Below are 16,960 nucleotides of genomic sequence, written 5' to 3'. Positions count from 1 at the left end.
GCACGCACGCACGCACGCACACACACACACACGCACACACACACACACACACAAAAACACAATACCTTTTTGTCTGTACAATTTTCAATTTATTTATAACAATATCTGTTATTTAGTTTGTAAAGTACTCCAGCAAAAATTAAACAATAGTTCTTTCCAGAAGAAAGTCTGAGCCTCCATGCATTGTGTACTATAAAAGCTAATTGTCATTTATTTAAAAAAAAAAAAAAGATTCAACAATAATTGGAAAATGAATGAATTTCAGCAAAACTGCTGTTCAGGGGAAACAAATATGATTGTACTTATCTCTCAATTACAATACAAAACACATACAGCTGCGTAAAATAACACTTGCTGACGGGTAATGCCAAAATAAAACATTGTCGCATTGTCAATAATTTCCGATATTAAAGATTGGTGTTACATGCACTAAGATTATGGCTGACACATTTCTGACAGAAGCAGCATTTTGAGCGTAAGGACAAGAGTGGTAGCATTAGCAGCGGCGTGACACACCAATTAGATTCGGGAGGTTAGACACAGCTTGACAACACAAATACCAAATGACCTTAATGCACTTAAAGACAGTCGTTACAAAACGGTCCACTTAAGGTAAAAATCTACTCATGACTGACATTTTAGAAAAGGTCCATTAGGATCTTTGTTTCATCTGAAAGAACCTCAAGTGAAGCCTATCTCACCTTCAACTCAAGGAAGACCCTGTAAATCACATGATACCATCTGGCCATGTAGACTGGCTGTGCTTTGGTCCTCCCAGTATTGACCAGCTGATCATGTTTTGATTCAGCACATTCAAAACATCTGCCTGGAATGTTTTACCTGGGAGCAAAGTTTTCCAACATACGCCTCAGACTTCAAAACAGTCATAAAAAGCCAACGCTGGCTTCACACGTGACCATATAAAGCCTACAAAATACCATTGAATCGGAATTCTGTGCAAGGAAGACGACACAATCGTTACAAGAACATCGGCTGCTGTACACAAACGCGGACAAACTTCTCATAATCTTGCAAAGATCCTCATGAGGCCAGGCAGGCAACAGCCGCACAAATTGGGACAACTTTGAGTTTTGCCTTTCCCTCTCAAAGTCCACACAAACAACAAACAATTGGCACTGGTGAAATGGAAATTGTTTTTATCTTCTTTTTTTTCCTCTCTTGCTCTCTATACAAGTCATAAAAAAAATATTGGGACAAAAATTAAAACTTCTCTGATGATAATGACTTCTAATTTTCCATTTCATTTTGCACAGAGGTAGTGGCTATTTAGGTAAAAGGGGAAGGGACGTGGAAATTAAAAATCTCTCATAGAAAATGTCACAATGTATGACAAAATGACAAAATGTACTTGTCATTGACCGGAGGAATCTCAAAAGAACAAAATATAATACTGCAATCACATACAAAAGTAGTCCTTCATTTTTGTACATTTTATACAGTGTTCACACTTTTTTTTGTCCTTTTCTCTTCCACTTTTTTGTTGTTTTTTTGTCACGTTTTTTTTTTCACTAAAAGGCAAGAAGATGCGGTGTATTTGGAATAGCGTGGCTGGGCGGCCTACGCCAGCGGGTCCACGAGGGGCTCCTCCTCTCCGCGAGACAACAGCTCCTTCTTCTCGTCCGTGCTGGCCAGCGAGTTGCGACTGTTTTGTGCACCCATGTACAACGTGGCGTACACCGGGTTGGTGAAGTTTGTAGGCTGGTAAAATGACATCGCAAATAGAATCGGTCAGATGGCATGTAGATTGGATGAGTGCCGCTCTGTCGGTTTTAGGGCTCAGGTCAAAACAATTAAAGTAGGTTTTTGGCAGAGCTAGGATTATTAAGGAGCTTCATTTAGACAAAGGTAGTGCTTTGTCACCATCTTGTGGGATTGACACTTATGAGCAATGAGTGTCTCACTTCAAATTTTGGAGGGCTCACTGTCTACCTTGTCTGGATCGAGGGTGAAGTCCGCATCGAGGAGCTCCCCTGCGTCGTCATCAGGCTCGCCCTCGTAGATCTTGTAGGCGGGGTTTCCGATCTCAACGTTCATGGCCCCATTGGTCATCCGTTGGTGCTGGAAACCCTTCGCTCTGCACGACACAGAAAGGTCGGGAATAAGACCGAGACGCTGCTACCGGCAGCCGCACACACCCATACAATGAAGAGGCAGATCATGGCGTCACGTCCAACCAGACTGAGAAAAAGCCACAGCACAAGCAATAACAAAAAATCTGCATTCTGTCAACTCCAGAACCGATCCAGATCTTATTGCACAAAATGAACCACTGTGAATCCTCCATCACATTAAATCACCGCTGGAATGTGGTAGGAATGAGCATCTTCAATTTAAATTGTGATTGTAAATGCATTATTTATGCATTCAGACATTGATTCAATTAAGTGTTGACTTTCAGCTTTAATTCTAAGAAATTTCATAAGGAGGCAACTCCCAGTTTTCAATTGTTCTCAATTTTCAAGGTTGGAAATATATTTGAACAACCTTTTTAATATTTTTGATGGACATTACATGAGTTTTGTGACTGTCTGAAAGCATCTCCAAGAGGAAAACACTGAATTGGTTCATTAAATCAGCTCACTTCATTTAACTGTCAGTAAATGATTTTCAAATAATATTCCACTTCCAAAGATGTCACTGCGTCCAAATACTTTTGGGGCCCATAAAAATTGATTTTAAATATTTGCAGTACAGTATAGTATATACGATTTTGATACTCATCCACGATGGACATTTTTCAAATGCTCATCCCTACTGTGCAATACAATGTGACAGCATGAAAGACAATTACAGGACTACAGTACACAAACAGATCTGTTCATTGCAGATCTGTCCCACAGCTCCTGAAGTAGGAACACTGAAGAGCTAGAATGACGTGACACTAATCACAGGACCAAACACTGCACAGCAACTAAGACTCATGGTTAAGGGGCGAAGTATAAAGAGTTGAATGAGGGTAATGGAGGCAAAAGTGTAGCCCCTTCCCCCCACAACTATTACCGCAAGCGTTTGGAGCCGGTTTTGCAGGGCCGGCTAGACCTGAGGAGCAGAGGAAATGCCATTACAGTGTAGGAGAGAGAAGTGAAGAAAGGAACTGGGGGGATAAAATAGAATCCAAAAGAAAACGCCTCTCTGAAGTGTGAAACGTTTCAGTATGACTCACCCTCTCATCCTTTTCCTGTACCAGAGCAACGCTCCTACAGCCAGGAGAACCAACAGGAGCAGGAGCAGCACAGGGACCACGATGGAGACTGTGCCTGCACACACAAAATAGATTGATGTTACATGTCAAGCGTAGTAGCAGGTTCAAGTGCATATGGGTTCACTTACGCCCTCCTGAAGTGGTGGAACCTTCACTACTGGTGACTGACTCACAGCGATGCCCCGCCCATCCAGGAGAACATCTACACGCCCACATAAATACAGGGGATACGGTACGTACAGTGCAAGTAGGGGCCGTTACGGTGGTTTTAACACCTGGATTCCATTATGAAACCTGAGATGCAAAATGGACTCACCTGCACTCTGGAAGGCGGGTGAGAGGATTAATGGAGCACTGGCCGTTTGCGCAGTATTCATTTGTATCACAAGTGTAGCAGCTGGGCTGGATTCTTCCATTTGCACATCTATTGAAGACAGAATGTTGAATTTTTTGTTATTGCTATAAATGCATGATGGGCCACATGAAAGCATGGAGCGGGCTACATGTGGCCCACGAGCTATACTTCGACCTACACCTACTTAATGGTACATTATTTCTTATTTTAATCTTTTGCATTGCCAATACTAAAATATACATTGAGTAAGGCGGTGAGAGAGTGTGACTATGTCAGCCACTTAGTGTTCGAGCTGTTTACCGGCATGTGAATTCCCCTGTGGATGTAAACCTGTCCTTGGGGATGCACTCTCCATCACGACAATAATGACACTTGTCGATCTCACATATGCTACCAGTGAACTGAGGCAGACAGCGGCACAGTTTGGAGCCACTCGCACTCTGTAGACACGTGCCCCGATTCAAACAGTGACCCTCACAGCTTCCTACACACACAAACACACACAAGCGGGTTATGTGCTGCTTTATAAACAAAATGCGCATGTTGAAGCTATTAGAGAGCACACTACTCACGATATTGGCACTGGTCACCCAGGAAGTCATGAGGGCAGCTGCAGGACGGTTGGTTGCCAGCACTGACGGTGCAGTTGCCTCCATTCATGCAGTAATTTTTGCATGTGTGCAGGTTGCAGGTGGGCCCTGTAAACCCTGGCAGGCATCGGCAGGTCGGGGCGCCTGTTGATGTGTGGAAGGAATAGGGAATAACTTTTTTTTTTCTTTGGGGGAGCATGTGTGTGTGTGTTTCAAGGATATCTCAAGAGGGTGCGAACAACAGTTATTATTATTGTTTTAAATCCCCCAAATATTCTTCACTATATGTTCCCTAAAGGGCAGGTGGTGGAAATCTGGAATAAAATCAGTTTCTATTTCCTACCTGTTGGAGAAGGCGCGCATGTTCCTCCGTTCTTGCAGTAGTCTCTGCACTGGTCAATCTCACAACGATCTCCTCCGTAGTTGGGCTGGCAGCGACATTTAGGTTGCTTGTGAGCGTTCAGGAAACAACTGCCACCGTTCAGACACTGGACCAGGCAGGGGCCACTCGGCGGCGCTGCGGGCAATTATCATCACATTATGACCAATGGCAAGGCCGGTTCCATTTGGAAATTTTGAATGTGTGAGTGTTATGCTCGCTCACAAATAGGAGACAACGTAGGAGCGGGCTGCTTCACACACGTGCCGTTGTCCAAGGTGTGTCCGTTGGGACAGGTACACACTGGGCCACTTGGACTCAGAAGGCATAGCCATTCACATTTCTTTCTGTCGCAGGGATTGTTCACTAGAAAAACCAGATGGCTCAAAATAACACCACACTTTTTTCTTCTCTTCTTACTGCTGTCGCTTCACGCCAAACTCACTCTCTGGTTGTTTGTTGCGGTGGTACAAAACCAAATCGGTGGCATGGTTCATTCTCGTCGTCAGGTTCTCCACGTCACCTTTGCCGAATTTATTTACTCGGAAGACGTGGTTGTGGATGTAGGTGATGCCGTAGATGTAGTCTTCGAAAATATCAAGACTGAAGGGTTGATGGAGCTCTGAGGAAAGAAATGCAGTATGATGATATAAACACAGCTAAAGGACAATACACACGACTAATATTTTCTTTACAAAGTAGAAAGTGCCACTCAACTATTCTTGATGTTCACAGCCACGACTGCATCGCTTCCATTCAGCCTCACGCTGCCGATCAATGATAGTTTAGCATCGGCCCAGTAGAGGCGCTGGTTGAAGTAGTCCACTGCAAGGCCTGTGCAAAAACAGAGCAAAGTTACTAAAGATGCTTTTCATTGGTTAGACGTGTTGGTGGATGTTCTACCGGTTGGCCACTGAATGTTTTCTTCCACTAATGTCTCTCTCATGGTTCCATCCATGGCAGCTGTCTCAATCTTGGGGTGGTTCCCCCAGTCTGCCCAGTACATTTTTCTAGAGAATGACATCATTTAGATTTAACATTCTTCCAATACAAATCAACTTTCCCTTTCCCCGATTACCCTCTCGGAGGATCGACCACGATGGCGTAAGGCTCGTCAATCATGCCTGAGATGAGAGTTTTGCGGTGGTGCCTTCCGCTAAGCTGAGCCACCTCAATGACGTCTCTACCAGAGTCAGTCCAATACAGGTTCCCCGCCACCCAGTCCACAGCAATGCCTCGGGGCATCTTCAGATCGGGGATCTAAACACAGAGAGCACCAAAGTCTACTTAGAGCAACAACAACAACAAAAGTTAATTTGTTGACTGTGTGTCTTCACCTCCACATTGGTGACCCGTGATTCCGTTTGGCGTCGGTTACGGTTGTTGTTAGGTGACGGCGAGGAAGAAGAAGGCAATTCATATGAAGATATGCGCCCCGTGTGCCAGTTGGTCCAGTATATGCGATTTGTCTTGATGTGTACATCCATGGCATCGATGCGCACGTTGGCGTCGCCCTGGAAGATTTGCTCATAGCGCCAGTTTGGCATGGAGGGGTCCAGGCCGCGGATCTCGTTATCATCGGCGATGTACAGCACTTGTCGTTGAGCTAGGGATGAAATGAACGGATAAGATTGTGGGAATGTGAAATTGCAATGCTACACGATTAAGCTTAAATGCTAAATTCGGTACTCACTGTCAGCCTTGCAAGTGTCATTGATTCTAGTAAAGTACTTGTGGCAGCTGCACTTGTACGAGCCCTTTGTGTTGTTGCAAATGTGGGAACACACTCCAAACTCCCTGCACTCGTTCTTATCTGTGAGTCACAGAAAAAAAAAAGTTGATGTATCATCACCTGGGAGCAGAGCGGAGCGAGATCCTACCTTCACATCTATTACGCCCATAGGACTGGAAGCCCGGTTTGCAAGAGCAAAAAGAGCTTGTCCCGTTGACCACGCAGTGCGCTTCATCGCCGTCGCCGCACACCGTTCTGTTGTTGCGGCAGTCGTTCAACACCGTGTCTACAAGACAATATTCACAGGGTTAGAATTGAACGGAGAAGCAGGCAGAGCGCCCATTCATGCCATCGCCACTCCAACACGACCTGACCTTTCTTATTGCAGTTGATTTCATCTGAGCCGTAATCCTCACAATCGTTGAAGAAGTTACAGCGCAGGACAGAGCTGATGCAGCGGCCATTGGAGCACTGGAACTCATCTTTTTGGCAGACTGCTGTGGATGGAGGATGCTCTGGAGTAGCAGAGTTGATGAGAGGTGCATTGTAAATAATGACAAAATCTCAATTTAATCTATGGTTGTCGAAAATACGCTTCGAATGTTATTTCTTTAAGATGGTTCACATTACATGTTAGCATTAAGCTAGCAGGCTTGACAAACTGAAATGGTTTGATTGAACTTTCTGCTATTATATATATATATATATATATATGTGTGTGTATATGTGTGTGTATGGATGTGTGTGCGTGTGTATATGGGTGTGTGTGTGTGTGTGTGTGTGTGTGTGTGTGTATATATATATTTTATTGTCTTTTGTTTCAGTAATTTTCACTGGTAAGTCCAGAGCTTGAAGCAAGCACACTGTGCCTCCTATTTGGAGAACTGTGCGAGTGAGGTCGTAATATCTGGCGCCAAGAAATGCAGACATAATCAACCCGACAATAAATAACAACTCACGACAATTGAGTTCATCACTGTTGTCCCCACAATTGTTGATCCCGTCGCAGTGTTTGGATATTGGCAGACACACACGGTCATTATGACAGCGGAACTGTCTCGTGGGCGGACACTGGAATTTAACTTGGAGAGAAAAAAAGAGCAGCTGTAAGCAGGAGGTCGTCTGCAAGCAGTCCACAGGGAAGCTGTCGATGCGATCCTCTTACCACATTCCTCTGGCTTCTCGTCAGAATTGTCTCCGCAGTCATCCTCGCCGTCACACTTCCAGCCCAGTGGTTTACACAAAGTGTTGTTGCACTGAAACTCATCCAGGGGGCAGTGTCTTCCCACTGAAATACATCATGTACTATCTCTTCAACTAACCCATGGTACCATTATTATCTGGTCTTTTGGTCATAAGATTGGAAAAAAAATCAAAAGTGTTTCTCACCACCAGTGTCACATTTCTCTTCATCGCTACCATCCATACAGTCAGGGTCGGCGTCACAGCGCCAGCGGATGGGGATGCAGTGGCCGTTTTTGCACTGAAACTGATCGCTGTCACACTTCACATCACAGCCATTCTGGAGCAAAAAAAAAATCCCTTTCCATTGGTGTTGCCAATTTTCAAGTGTTAAAACACAAGGGACAGCCGAGCGCTACCTCATCCGAACCGTCGGCGCAATCGTGGTCGCCGTCACACTTCCAGCGCCCGGCAATGCAGCGGCCATTCGTGCAGGAAAATTCGCTCTCTGAACACTGGCGAGGAACTGGAGGAAGAGAGTTCTCAGTTTAGAGGAAGACAGATGACAGATGTGGAAAAAAATGGAGGCGGAGGAGGAGGGGGAAAAAAAGGAGGAAGCACTGCAACAAATAATACAGCTTGCTGTCTGCTGAGCATCAAGCTGATATAACAAAGTTGTTTCAGGAACGACTCATGGGGAACAAAGGTGGGGATGGGACAGCATACTGCATACTATGCAACATGGCGGAACATTTTTGGGGGTTTGTCAAAAGGGGTCTGAAAAGGGTCAAGAAGGACAAGGACCATGTAACTGAGGTTCTTAAGATGAAATGATGACAACACCTACCTCTGGCTCACAGCAACAGGCCAGTGTGAAATACAAGATAGATATGAGATGAGATGAGATGCGCAAAAAGACCCATTCAAATGGAATCTCCTGGTCGAATCTCGGATTGTGGATGTTTTTGTATTCGATGAGCCACGTATAGAAAGAGAACCTACCACACTTGTCTTCATCAGAGTTATCGCCGCAGTCATTGTCGTAGTCGCATTGCCAGCGTCCGGGCACGCAGCGGTTGTTCTTACAGCGGAACTGATAAGGCTCGCACGTCCGCTCATCTGAGCAAAAAAAAATAAAAACAAGTATTTTTAGGAATTACCGTATTTTATAAATTTGTGAAAACAGCGGACTTACCGCACTCCTCTTTGGGTTCATCCGAAGCATCGCCACAGTCATCCTCGCCATCGCACTTCCAGCGTGCTGGGATGCAGCGGCCCGAGTCCTTACAACGGAACTCATCCACGCCGCATGTCATTTGAGCTGCAGCACAGATGACATCATGAGAAACAGGTAGGTAAATTTCACATATGCTAGGAAATTAAGACATACAAAACAAGAGCGCATGTTTTCAAATACAAGTTGATCACATTATAAATTAATCAGCAGAATTAGATCGTTTTCTGCTGCACCTGTAGTCAAATGTGTTTCCTACAAATGTATTATTTTGCAAATAAATCCGAACTATATATTCAAATGGGTCTTACTGCAGTTGGCAGGCTCATCAGAACCATCCACGCAGTCGTTGTCCCGGTCACACACCCACACCCGTGGAATACAGCGCTTGGTGACGGCACACTGGAACTGGTTGGGGGCACACGTCACCTCCGCTATAAAAAAAAAAGAGCATTAGTCCATCTGACTGAATATATCTACATCTACGTACAGTGAGTACTGTTCGGGTAAAACTTACGACAATCTTTCTCATCCTCTCCCTCTCCGCAGTTGTCCTGTCCGTTGCAACGAAAGATGCCGGGAATGCAGCGACTGGGGTGAGTGCATTTAAACTGACTGGGCAGGCACACATGGATGTCTGTAAGGCAGGTAAATAATCACTTACGAGATTTGGAGTGAAAAAAAATTAACTTGTGTAGAAAGTTACCACAATTGGCTTCATCCGAATTGTCTTGGCAGTCATTGTCCCCGTCGCAGATGTAGGCGGGATTTGTACAAATTCCTGTACCGCATTGGAACTGGCCTGGTCTGCACTTAAACTCAGCTAAAGTGACAAGGAACCATATTATTCCGGACGATAATGTATGATGGAAAGCACAGTGAAGAAGCATTAGCCACTTACGGCAATCTTCTGGCTCATCCGAGCGGTCCCCACAGTCATCTTCTGTGTCACACTTCCACCAGAATGGAATACACTTGTCGTTTTTGCAAACAAACTGAAACATCAGAAAATGGAATCATTTTGTAAATTGACATATAATGTACATGAACTAACCAAATGTACCCATTTCATTCACATGGCAAATTTCAAAATAACGCCACCCTCTGACAAAGTCGTGATTTTAAAGAAGCGCACCTGACTGGCGGTGCAGTTGGACAAACACTGTTTGCCATCTGCTGCTAGATAAAAGTTAGTGGGGCAGGCACATTTGTAGCCCCCTCCCGGTGAGAGTAGACACAGATTACTGCAGCCACCATTGTCCGTCTGGCAGGGGTGTTCCGCCACTGCATAACAAGGTGAAAGAAAATTAGACATCCTACGGCAAATAGTGAAAGATGACTCGGGCATACCCTCCGGCTGGCGGTACGGGTGGTAAATATGGACGTCCATTGGTCTGTGTAAGGTGCTAATCAGCAAAGTCTTGTTGGTTCCCATAGTTTTATGAGCTCTGTTGATGGACTTGGTCTCCCAGTCTGTCCAGTAGATGTATTCCTCAAATAGCGTCATGGCAAAAATGTGGGGGATATCCTGGGTCAAAACTACACGTGGAAGGAAACACAAACATTAGATTAAATTTAAATACTCAACAAGCTATGCAAGCGCACACCGACTTAACCACATGTGCGTTACCCGTGTGTCTGTTGGTTCCGTCCAAGCTGGCAAAGGCGATGTAGTCCTCGCGGGCGTCGGCCCAGTAGATGCGGTCGTTGACAAAGTCCAGAGTAAGACCATTGGGCCAGGTGATCTTATCCTCTACAATGACTGTCCTGTTAGTGCCGTCCATGCCGATCCTCCCAATATGAGGGGTGTCACCCCAGTCGGACCAGTACAGGTACCTGTCAAAAAAGACAGCAGCCATCAGAGCAAGAGAGAAAATTAAATAAAAAGGAGCAGTCAGTCTGCACCAAAAAAAAAAAATCCTCATTATATAAATGCACTTACCCATAGCGTACGTCCACAGCCACAGCCCTTGGTTCTCTCAAGCCATTGTTGACCAGAACTGTCCGGTAGGCCCCATTCAGCTTTGACACTTCAATTGTGTCCCGCCCCTTATCACACCAGTACAGGTTTCCTCCTACCCAGTCCACTGCAAGACCGTCTGGGTTGCTGAGTGACGTGCGATGGAGAACCTGTCAGTCAGAAAAAAAAGGCAACTTTGAAAACACCTCACAATATTTTTTTGGTCGACAGTATAAATGTTGGGTTTCTGCTGCACGATTTAACAAATAAGTGTAAAAAAAAAAAAGGACCTGAACATCACTGCCATTGATATACATCCGACGGATCATGCTGCCCTGCGTGGTCACATCTGTCCAATAAATCATCTGTTGCCGATAGTCAAAGTCCAAAGCCACAGCATTGTTTAACCCCTGTCAAGACACAGATATGAGTCAGTACCGAGACACGGACATTAGTCAGGACCGGCGGCCAACCCTTGCAGAAACTTCATGAAAACTGCAGTCCTCACCTGTTTGAGGAGCGTGTAATTGGAGCCATCCAAGTTGAGTTTACGTAGGTAGTATCGGTTGGCAAAGATCAGGAAGGGCTCCTCATCTGTGTGAAAAAGGGCAATTACTTAAGATCGTTCAAAGGATGGGAGACACTTTGCATATTATGAATTGTCATTCTGTGCTGATGAGTGAATGAGCAGATGGGCCGTCACTTACCAGATGTGGATTTGCATATGGTGGGGTTTTCTGGACTAAGTTGGAAACCCTCAACGCACATGCAGTGGAAGCTGCCATGTGTGTTGATACAGCGCTGTGTGCAGGGGTAGGTGCTTGTACATTCATCCACGTCCACGCACGTCTTGCCATCATCTTTCAGCCGGAATCCAGGGTGACATCTACACTGTGAGGTGACGGAGCGAGCGGCACGTAAAACTCCCGATCTACATTGCATTACAAGTCACTCGCATGACATTGGCTTACCTTGAAGCCTATTTTCAGGTCCTCGCAAAGCTGAGAGCAGCCGCTCAGTTTGGTGTTCAGGCACTCGTTGATGAAGCAGTTGAGCTCATCCGAGCCATCGCCGCAGTCGTCGTTGTGATCGCAGAGTAACGTCGCGTTGATACATTTGCCGTTGTTGCAGGCGTACGCCGTGTCGTTGCATTTTTTCTCTGAAGAAATCATTATCATCATTGTTGAATGCCACAACACAAATAGGACAATACACCATGTTGATGTAAACACAATGAAAATAATAACCTGGGCCTGTGCAGCGTGGATTCTTGGGGGCTTCGTCGGAGTGGTCGTGGCAGTCAAAGTCCCCATCGCACTCCCATGAGCTCTGAATGAGGCAGCGTCCATTGGCGCAGCGGAACTCATTGGGTCCACACGTTGGGTATTCTGTAGCATGTGGTTGAAAGGAGAATTGAGGTGTGAATATCACCAACTTGGTTTGTAAAAAAAAAAAAAATAGTTTGCTTACCGCACTCCTGCGACTCATCCGAGCCGTCGCTGCAGTCATTGTCGTGGTCGCAAACAAAGTGCTTGGGGATACACTGCCGGTTTTGGCACATGAACTCATTGTTGCTGCATGTGTTGTTGAAGACTGGGCCATAAACAAACATAAAATATACAATATCAGTGAATGAATGACTTTGATTGTATCCAAGCCTTGCCTACTCTGTACTTACCACAGCCAGCTTTGACACTCTCATCAGCCCCACCGGGGCAGTCTTTGTCTCCATCACACTTCCAGCTTTGAGGGATACACATGTGGGAGCCGGGACACTGGAAAGTTTCGGGACTGCACGTTTTGGTCTCTGTCAAAAAAAAAAAAAAAAAAAAAAAAAAAAAAAAGAAACAATCAGAAACAATGTTCACTGTTTCTAATTGCACTATTCTCATCATAGATGGTGGCCATGTTAGCAGTGGCGATGTTCCCATAAAAATGCATGGGCATACGCGGCGGACAAGTTCTTTAGCTTCTTCCTACTCCTTTTCGAGCTGTCCTAATTGTTGTTAAGTTATTTACGACTTGCTTGGGACATTTTGTTATTGTCCTGTTTTCTTTTTCCTTTTCTTTTTCCTTTTATATTTTACTGACATCTTTTTCTGTTCTTCTGCTCGAAATAAAATTGACATTCTAGTAGGGGCAAGTGGACCTTAGCTTAGCATCGCAGGTCTAAGGAGCAAGTTGCATCTAGCTTCTCATATCTATGGCTGGGTTTTTTTTTTTACTTGGGTACATGTCATGAACATGTTGAGCTGTACAATTATATTTTTACTAAAACCTCACTCTTATTTACAATGCTTGACCTACAACCACGAGGAACTAATGCCTTTTTTTTTTGCCTCTAATATGTTTCCAGGCGGCATCCCCTCAGCGGAGAATACCTCCCGGAGGAAATACTGTATGACGAGAGCTGGCACTAAAGTAAGGTGAGAGAGAGGGCTGAATGGGAGAAAGGAGATTTATGTTCCCACAGTCTTCCATTAATCATTCAGTTGACAAGATGAACTATGGGCAGTTACCGCTTGTGGAATAGCAAGCGGCAAACATAATAAGTACTGTGACAATTTGTTCTGAAGACACAAAAGAGGCACTGTAATTTCTGCTGAAAATGGAATTTTACTCACTGCATTTACTGTCCTCATCACTTCCATCGCCACAGTCATCCGCTCCATCACACACCCATGAGTTAGTAATGCAGCGGTGGTTGGCGCACTCAAACTGGGAGGCCGAGCAGAATTTACCTGAAAGTTATAGAGGGAGCGGGTTAACAGCGTGACGTCACCCAGCATCGTTCGGCTCCGAGTATGCAGACTTACCACAGTGAGCCTCGTCGGCACCGTTCTCGCAATCTTTCTCTTTGTCGCACGTCCAGCTCATGGGGATGCACCTTCCACTGGGACAGGCGAAGAAAGTCGTCGGGCACTTGGTTTTTCCACTTCCTACAAAAGCACAGACATGGCCAATTTAATTATAGCCACTTATCATAAATAACAGGAGTAATGTCATTGTCACTGCTGGTGTTTTCCACGAACAATAATTCTCATTTGCCATTTGGAATAATCCAACAGTGGACGTTATGCTTTTGTTCTTAAGTGAAAAACGAGCATTCATAGATCACTGGCTTCAGATTTTGTGAAAATCAATGTGCACTGCAGAACCTGGGCAATTTCTTTCATCGGAGAGGTCTCCGCAGTCGTTAGCCCCGTCACACTGCCACGCCGGGTCATAGCAGAGGGTGGTGAACTCGCACTTCTGAAATGTCACTCCCTTCACTCCCAAGCGGAAATAACTGGAACAGTCTGTGGCAGCTTTAAAAAAGAGCGAGAAGCGCACAAATTACTTTACAGCACAGCTCGGTCTGGGGCCGCCACCCTTTTTGTTCCTCTTCTTTTTATTTTTCCGCATCAGGCTTTTTAATTCTGACTTACTGCAGTTCATCTCGTCACTGGCGTCTTCACAGTCCACTTTTTGGTCACACTTGCTGGAGTTTGTGATGCAACTTCCATCTCTGCACTGAAACTGTTCGGCTGAGCACAGTGTGGCTGACAAGTAGAAAGATGGAAGATCAGATTGTGATCATCAATAACATCCTGAGTGAACCTGACCTAATGTAAAATACCATCTTCCCATTAGAAATAATTTGCTTTGTGAATCGACACTTAGCATAAAATGGTATTGACCGACTTACTGTTGCAGAAAAGCTCATCAGAATTGTCCCCACAGTCGTCCTGTCCGTTACACCAAGAGTGATGCCCGACACAGCGGCCATTCACGCAACGCCTGAAGCCCTTCTTGCATGAACGGTTGGCTGGAACACAATTTGGTATGATATAGCATACAAAAATAGAATTGATGTATTGGGCCTTTACGCCTCATTAAAATGGAGTACTAAGTCTTACCGCAGTAAGACTGCTTCTCATCCGATTTGTCCTTGCAGTGGGCCATGCCGTCGCATGTCAGCGTGTAGTTGACACAATCTCCGTTACCGCACTCAAACTCGTCGATGGGATTGCAGGTCGCGTTTAGAGCTACAGTGGGAGGATAAAAACATTATTCATAATTTGAAGAACTATTGAATTAATCAGGGGAAATTCAATTCCTTTAGTCCAAAATGTATCTATATGATATTGTCATTAAATATAGTGCTGCATTACCTATGCAAGTGTTGTCTTCCAGAAGCTTCCTGTCACCACGACAACTGCAGTTGACCCTCCCTTCTGAAGTCAGCAGACACAGGTCCTGACATCCGCCATTGTTAACACGGCACAGAGAGAACTCACCTGTGCACAGGGGAACATTTTATGTCAACCACAACGGGAGGGCCTTACAACTTTCAGTACCTTTGGTTGGATTCAGATCACAGACTGAGAGCATTTGAAGAAAAGAATAGCCGTACCACAAAGGCAATGGAAAATACTCACAGCTGTTTGTGTCATTGGCCACGGCGGCGATTCCCATTGGCTGCTGAGGTATATCGGCACGCAGAACCTTCATGTCTCCTCCGGTGTATTTGTCGGCCCGGAGCACAGCCCTCCTCACCCAGTCTGTCCAGAAAATGTAGTCTCCGTATACGGCCAGGCCGAACGGATGCACAGGTTCATTCTTCAGTACCACCTACAGGGGGAAGCACAAGCACACTTATGGATTGCCGCATTCAGGAAATTCCAAGCTGGGAGAGGACAAACAAACCCACGGATCATTATATGCAATCACACTGCAGTATAAATATTGCGTTGTGTTTGAGCAATGCGTGGGTGTCTCTCACATAGCGTCTGCTGCCGTCGTACTCGCAGCGCTCAATCTTATCCAGGGTGGCGTCAGAGAAGTAAAGCTTTTCAGCGCGGTGGTCGATGGCCAAGCCGTTGGGGGTTCGGATGTCAGTGCCGATGATCACGATCACGTTGGACCCAGTCAGTGTGGCGCGCATGATACTGGGGGACTGCTCGTTCCAATTGGTCCAGAACATCAAGCTGTGGTGGTGGATAATTTTGGAACGTTAACAACGTGCTAAGGAGAGAAACATTCTGTGATAAGTATAAGATGACGACCTTTGGCACTCATCAAGTACAAAGGCTCTGGGGTGGTCGTCTCCTGACATGGAGACCACGGTGTGCCGATCAACAGCACCCCAACGGCTCTGATCCACAGTGTGACGGGTGATGGTTGAAGTGGTGTAGCTGGTCCAGTACAGCATATCCCAGCCCCTGTGGTATGCCAGACCCTCCACTGAGCCCACATCTACAAAAACACACCAAACGTGGAGAGAGCAAGTTGAGCAAAAGGACAAATAAGTACAGGGCGTTTGCATTATAGCCAACAACACCACACCATACAGCAGATGGTGTTTTGGTGGGCAAAAACATTACAAAATATACATGTCACAATTAACACAATTTACAAAAGCAACATTTAGATCATAAACTTGTTTTTGAGTGCCATTGCCCAGAAAATGTATTATTGTTTACAGGTGACACCATACTATTTATTATTATTATCATGATTGTCATTATTATTATTATTATTATTATTGTCAACTCCTCTTGTCCTTTAAATGCTTTGTGAATAAAAGTCCTGTGAGGAAAACACAACACAAGGCATTCAACAGATAGTAGACGCTTGTTCTCTCTACAAGTTAGAAAATGCCGACCATTATTGCTTGTTTAGTTTATAACATTGCTAATTATTGTCTGTTCAGTTTAGAACATTGGTAATTAGAAAAACAGTTTATTTATCTATTTATAAACACAACAGCAAATGAGAGATAAAATGAAGTGCAAAGAGAGGAAGCCCGTGAAATGGCAACAGAGTGGAAGAGTCAGAGGCGACTAAAGTGCTCAAATGCAGGAACGCAATGTCCTCTTTGTGAATCTCATTTACAAAAAATAATAATAATCAGTGCGTCATTAATCACAGCAGCTAACAGACATCACGTTGCTAATCGTCCCAAAGAGTGAAGGTGCTTCGATTAAATCTGCTGTTGCCTTTTAACAGCTGTGGACCGATTGCGAGCTTCGCCACCAGGCGAGACACTTGACACAAAAGCTCAATATCTGCTGTGCAATTCCCTGAACATGAGTCAACATTTGTCTCTGCACAAGCCACTAGAGAGCCAAGTGAAGGATTTTCCACCCACTTAGAGGAGATCAATCCTCCCTGCTGTTTTGCCTCCTAAATTTTTGCTGTCCACTTAGGTTTACCTCCGCATTGACCCAAACAAACACGTAGCGCAGTTTTAAGTAAAGGTGACAAAACTCTTATGAACTATTCAATTTTGAGCTCACAAAGTTTTTCGAAGCAAACGAGAT

General features: G+C 44.9%; 1 protein-coding gene across 1 annotated transcript in view; it reads right to left on the bottom strand.

Moving 5' to 3' along the window:
- Positions 1 to 66: 66 nt before the first annotated feature.
- LOC147049155 (low-density lipoprotein receptor-related protein 1-like) overlaps positions 67 to 16,960 on the bottom strand; it is a 63,189-nt gene continuing 46,295 nt past the window's right edge. The window contains exons 42-89 of the mRNA XM_085924892.1: positions 15,704 to 15,893; positions 15,421 to 15,625; positions 15,077 to 15,269; positions 14,810 to 14,935; positions 14,555 to 14,683; positions 14,344 to 14,463; positions 14,084 to 14,197; positions 13,814 to 13,963; positions 13,472 to 13,594; positions 13,280 to 13,396; positions 12,334 to 12,462; positions 12,126 to 12,248; positions 11,903 to 12,043; positions 11,627 to 11,814; positions 11,363 to 11,546; positions 11,164 to 11,249; positions 10,946 to 11,065; positions 10,638 to 10,825; positions 10,326 to 10,531; positions 10,046 to 10,234; positions 9,831 to 9,979; positions 9,597 to 9,690; positions 9,402 to 9,518; positions 9,213 to 9,332; positions 9,007 to 9,129; positions 8,657 to 8,782; positions 8,464 to 8,580; positions 7,881 to 7,987; positions 7,669 to 7,801; positions 7,445 to 7,567; positions 7,239 to 7,361; positions 6,654 to 6,794; positions 6,428 to 6,565; positions 6,241 to 6,360; positions 5,885 to 6,153; positions 5,626 to 5,807; positions 5,451 to 5,557; positions 5,265 to 5,381; positions 4,993 to 5,169; positions 4,773 to 4,913; positions 4,512 to 4,685; positions 4,151 to 4,312; positions 3,879 to 4,062; positions 3,540 to 3,647; positions 3,352 to 3,425; positions 3,185 to 3,278; positions 1,951 to 2,095; positions 67 to 1,719 (exon numbers count right to left, since the gene is read on the bottom strand). Coding sequence (XP_085781018.1) covers positions 1,579 to 1,719; positions 1,951 to 2,095; positions 3,185 to 3,278; positions 3,352 to 3,425; positions 3,540 to 3,647; positions 3,879 to 4,062; positions 4,151 to 4,312; positions 4,512 to 4,685; positions 4,773 to 4,913; positions 4,993 to 5,169; positions 5,265 to 5,381; positions 5,451 to 5,557; positions 5,626 to 5,807; positions 5,885 to 6,153; positions 6,241 to 6,360; positions 6,428 to 6,565; positions 6,654 to 6,794; positions 7,239 to 7,361; positions 7,445 to 7,567; positions 7,669 to 7,801; positions 7,881 to 7,987; positions 8,464 to 8,580; positions 8,657 to 8,782; positions 9,007 to 9,129; positions 9,213 to 9,332; positions 9,402 to 9,518; positions 9,597 to 9,690; positions 9,831 to 9,979; positions 10,046 to 10,234; positions 10,326 to 10,531; positions 10,638 to 10,825; positions 10,946 to 11,065; positions 11,164 to 11,249; positions 11,363 to 11,546; positions 11,627 to 11,814; positions 11,903 to 12,043; positions 12,126 to 12,248; positions 12,334 to 12,462; positions 13,280 to 13,396; positions 13,472 to 13,594; positions 13,814 to 13,963; positions 14,084 to 14,197; positions 14,344 to 14,463; positions 14,555 to 14,683; positions 14,810 to 14,935; positions 15,077 to 15,269; positions 15,421 to 15,625; positions 15,704 to 15,893 — 6,827 coding nt within the window. The 3' untranslated portion in view covers positions 67 to 1,578. The remainder of the gene's footprint in view (positions 1,720 to 1,950; positions 2,096 to 3,184; positions 3,279 to 3,351; positions 3,426 to 3,539; positions 3,648 to 3,878; positions 4,063 to 4,150; positions 4,313 to 4,511; positions 4,686 to 4,772; positions 4,914 to 4,992; positions 5,170 to 5,264; positions 5,382 to 5,450; positions 5,558 to 5,625; positions 5,808 to 5,884; positions 6,154 to 6,240; positions 6,361 to 6,427; positions 6,566 to 6,653; positions 6,795 to 7,238; positions 7,362 to 7,444; positions 7,568 to 7,668; positions 7,802 to 7,880; positions 7,988 to 8,463; positions 8,581 to 8,656; positions 8,783 to 9,006; positions 9,130 to 9,212; positions 9,333 to 9,401; positions 9,519 to 9,596; positions 9,691 to 9,830; positions 9,980 to 10,045; positions 10,235 to 10,325; positions 10,532 to 10,637; positions 10,826 to 10,945; positions 11,066 to 11,163; positions 11,250 to 11,362; positions 11,547 to 11,626; positions 11,815 to 11,902; positions 12,044 to 12,125; positions 12,249 to 12,333; positions 12,463 to 13,279; positions 13,397 to 13,471; positions 13,595 to 13,813; positions 13,964 to 14,083; positions 14,198 to 14,343; positions 14,464 to 14,554; positions 14,684 to 14,809; positions 14,936 to 15,076; positions 15,270 to 15,420; positions 15,626 to 15,703; positions 15,894 to 16,960) is intronic.

This window comes from Syngnathus leptorhynchus, chromosome 11 (genome assembly GCF_054491065.1).
Source record: "Syngnathus leptorhynchus isolate UIUO chromosome 11, UIUO_Slep, whole genome shotgun sequence".
NCBI lineage: Eukaryota > Metazoa > Chordata > Actinopteri > Syngnathiformes > Syngnathidae > Syngnathus > Syngnathus leptorhynchus.
This window is presented reverse-complemented; position numbering and strand designations above follow the sequence as displayed.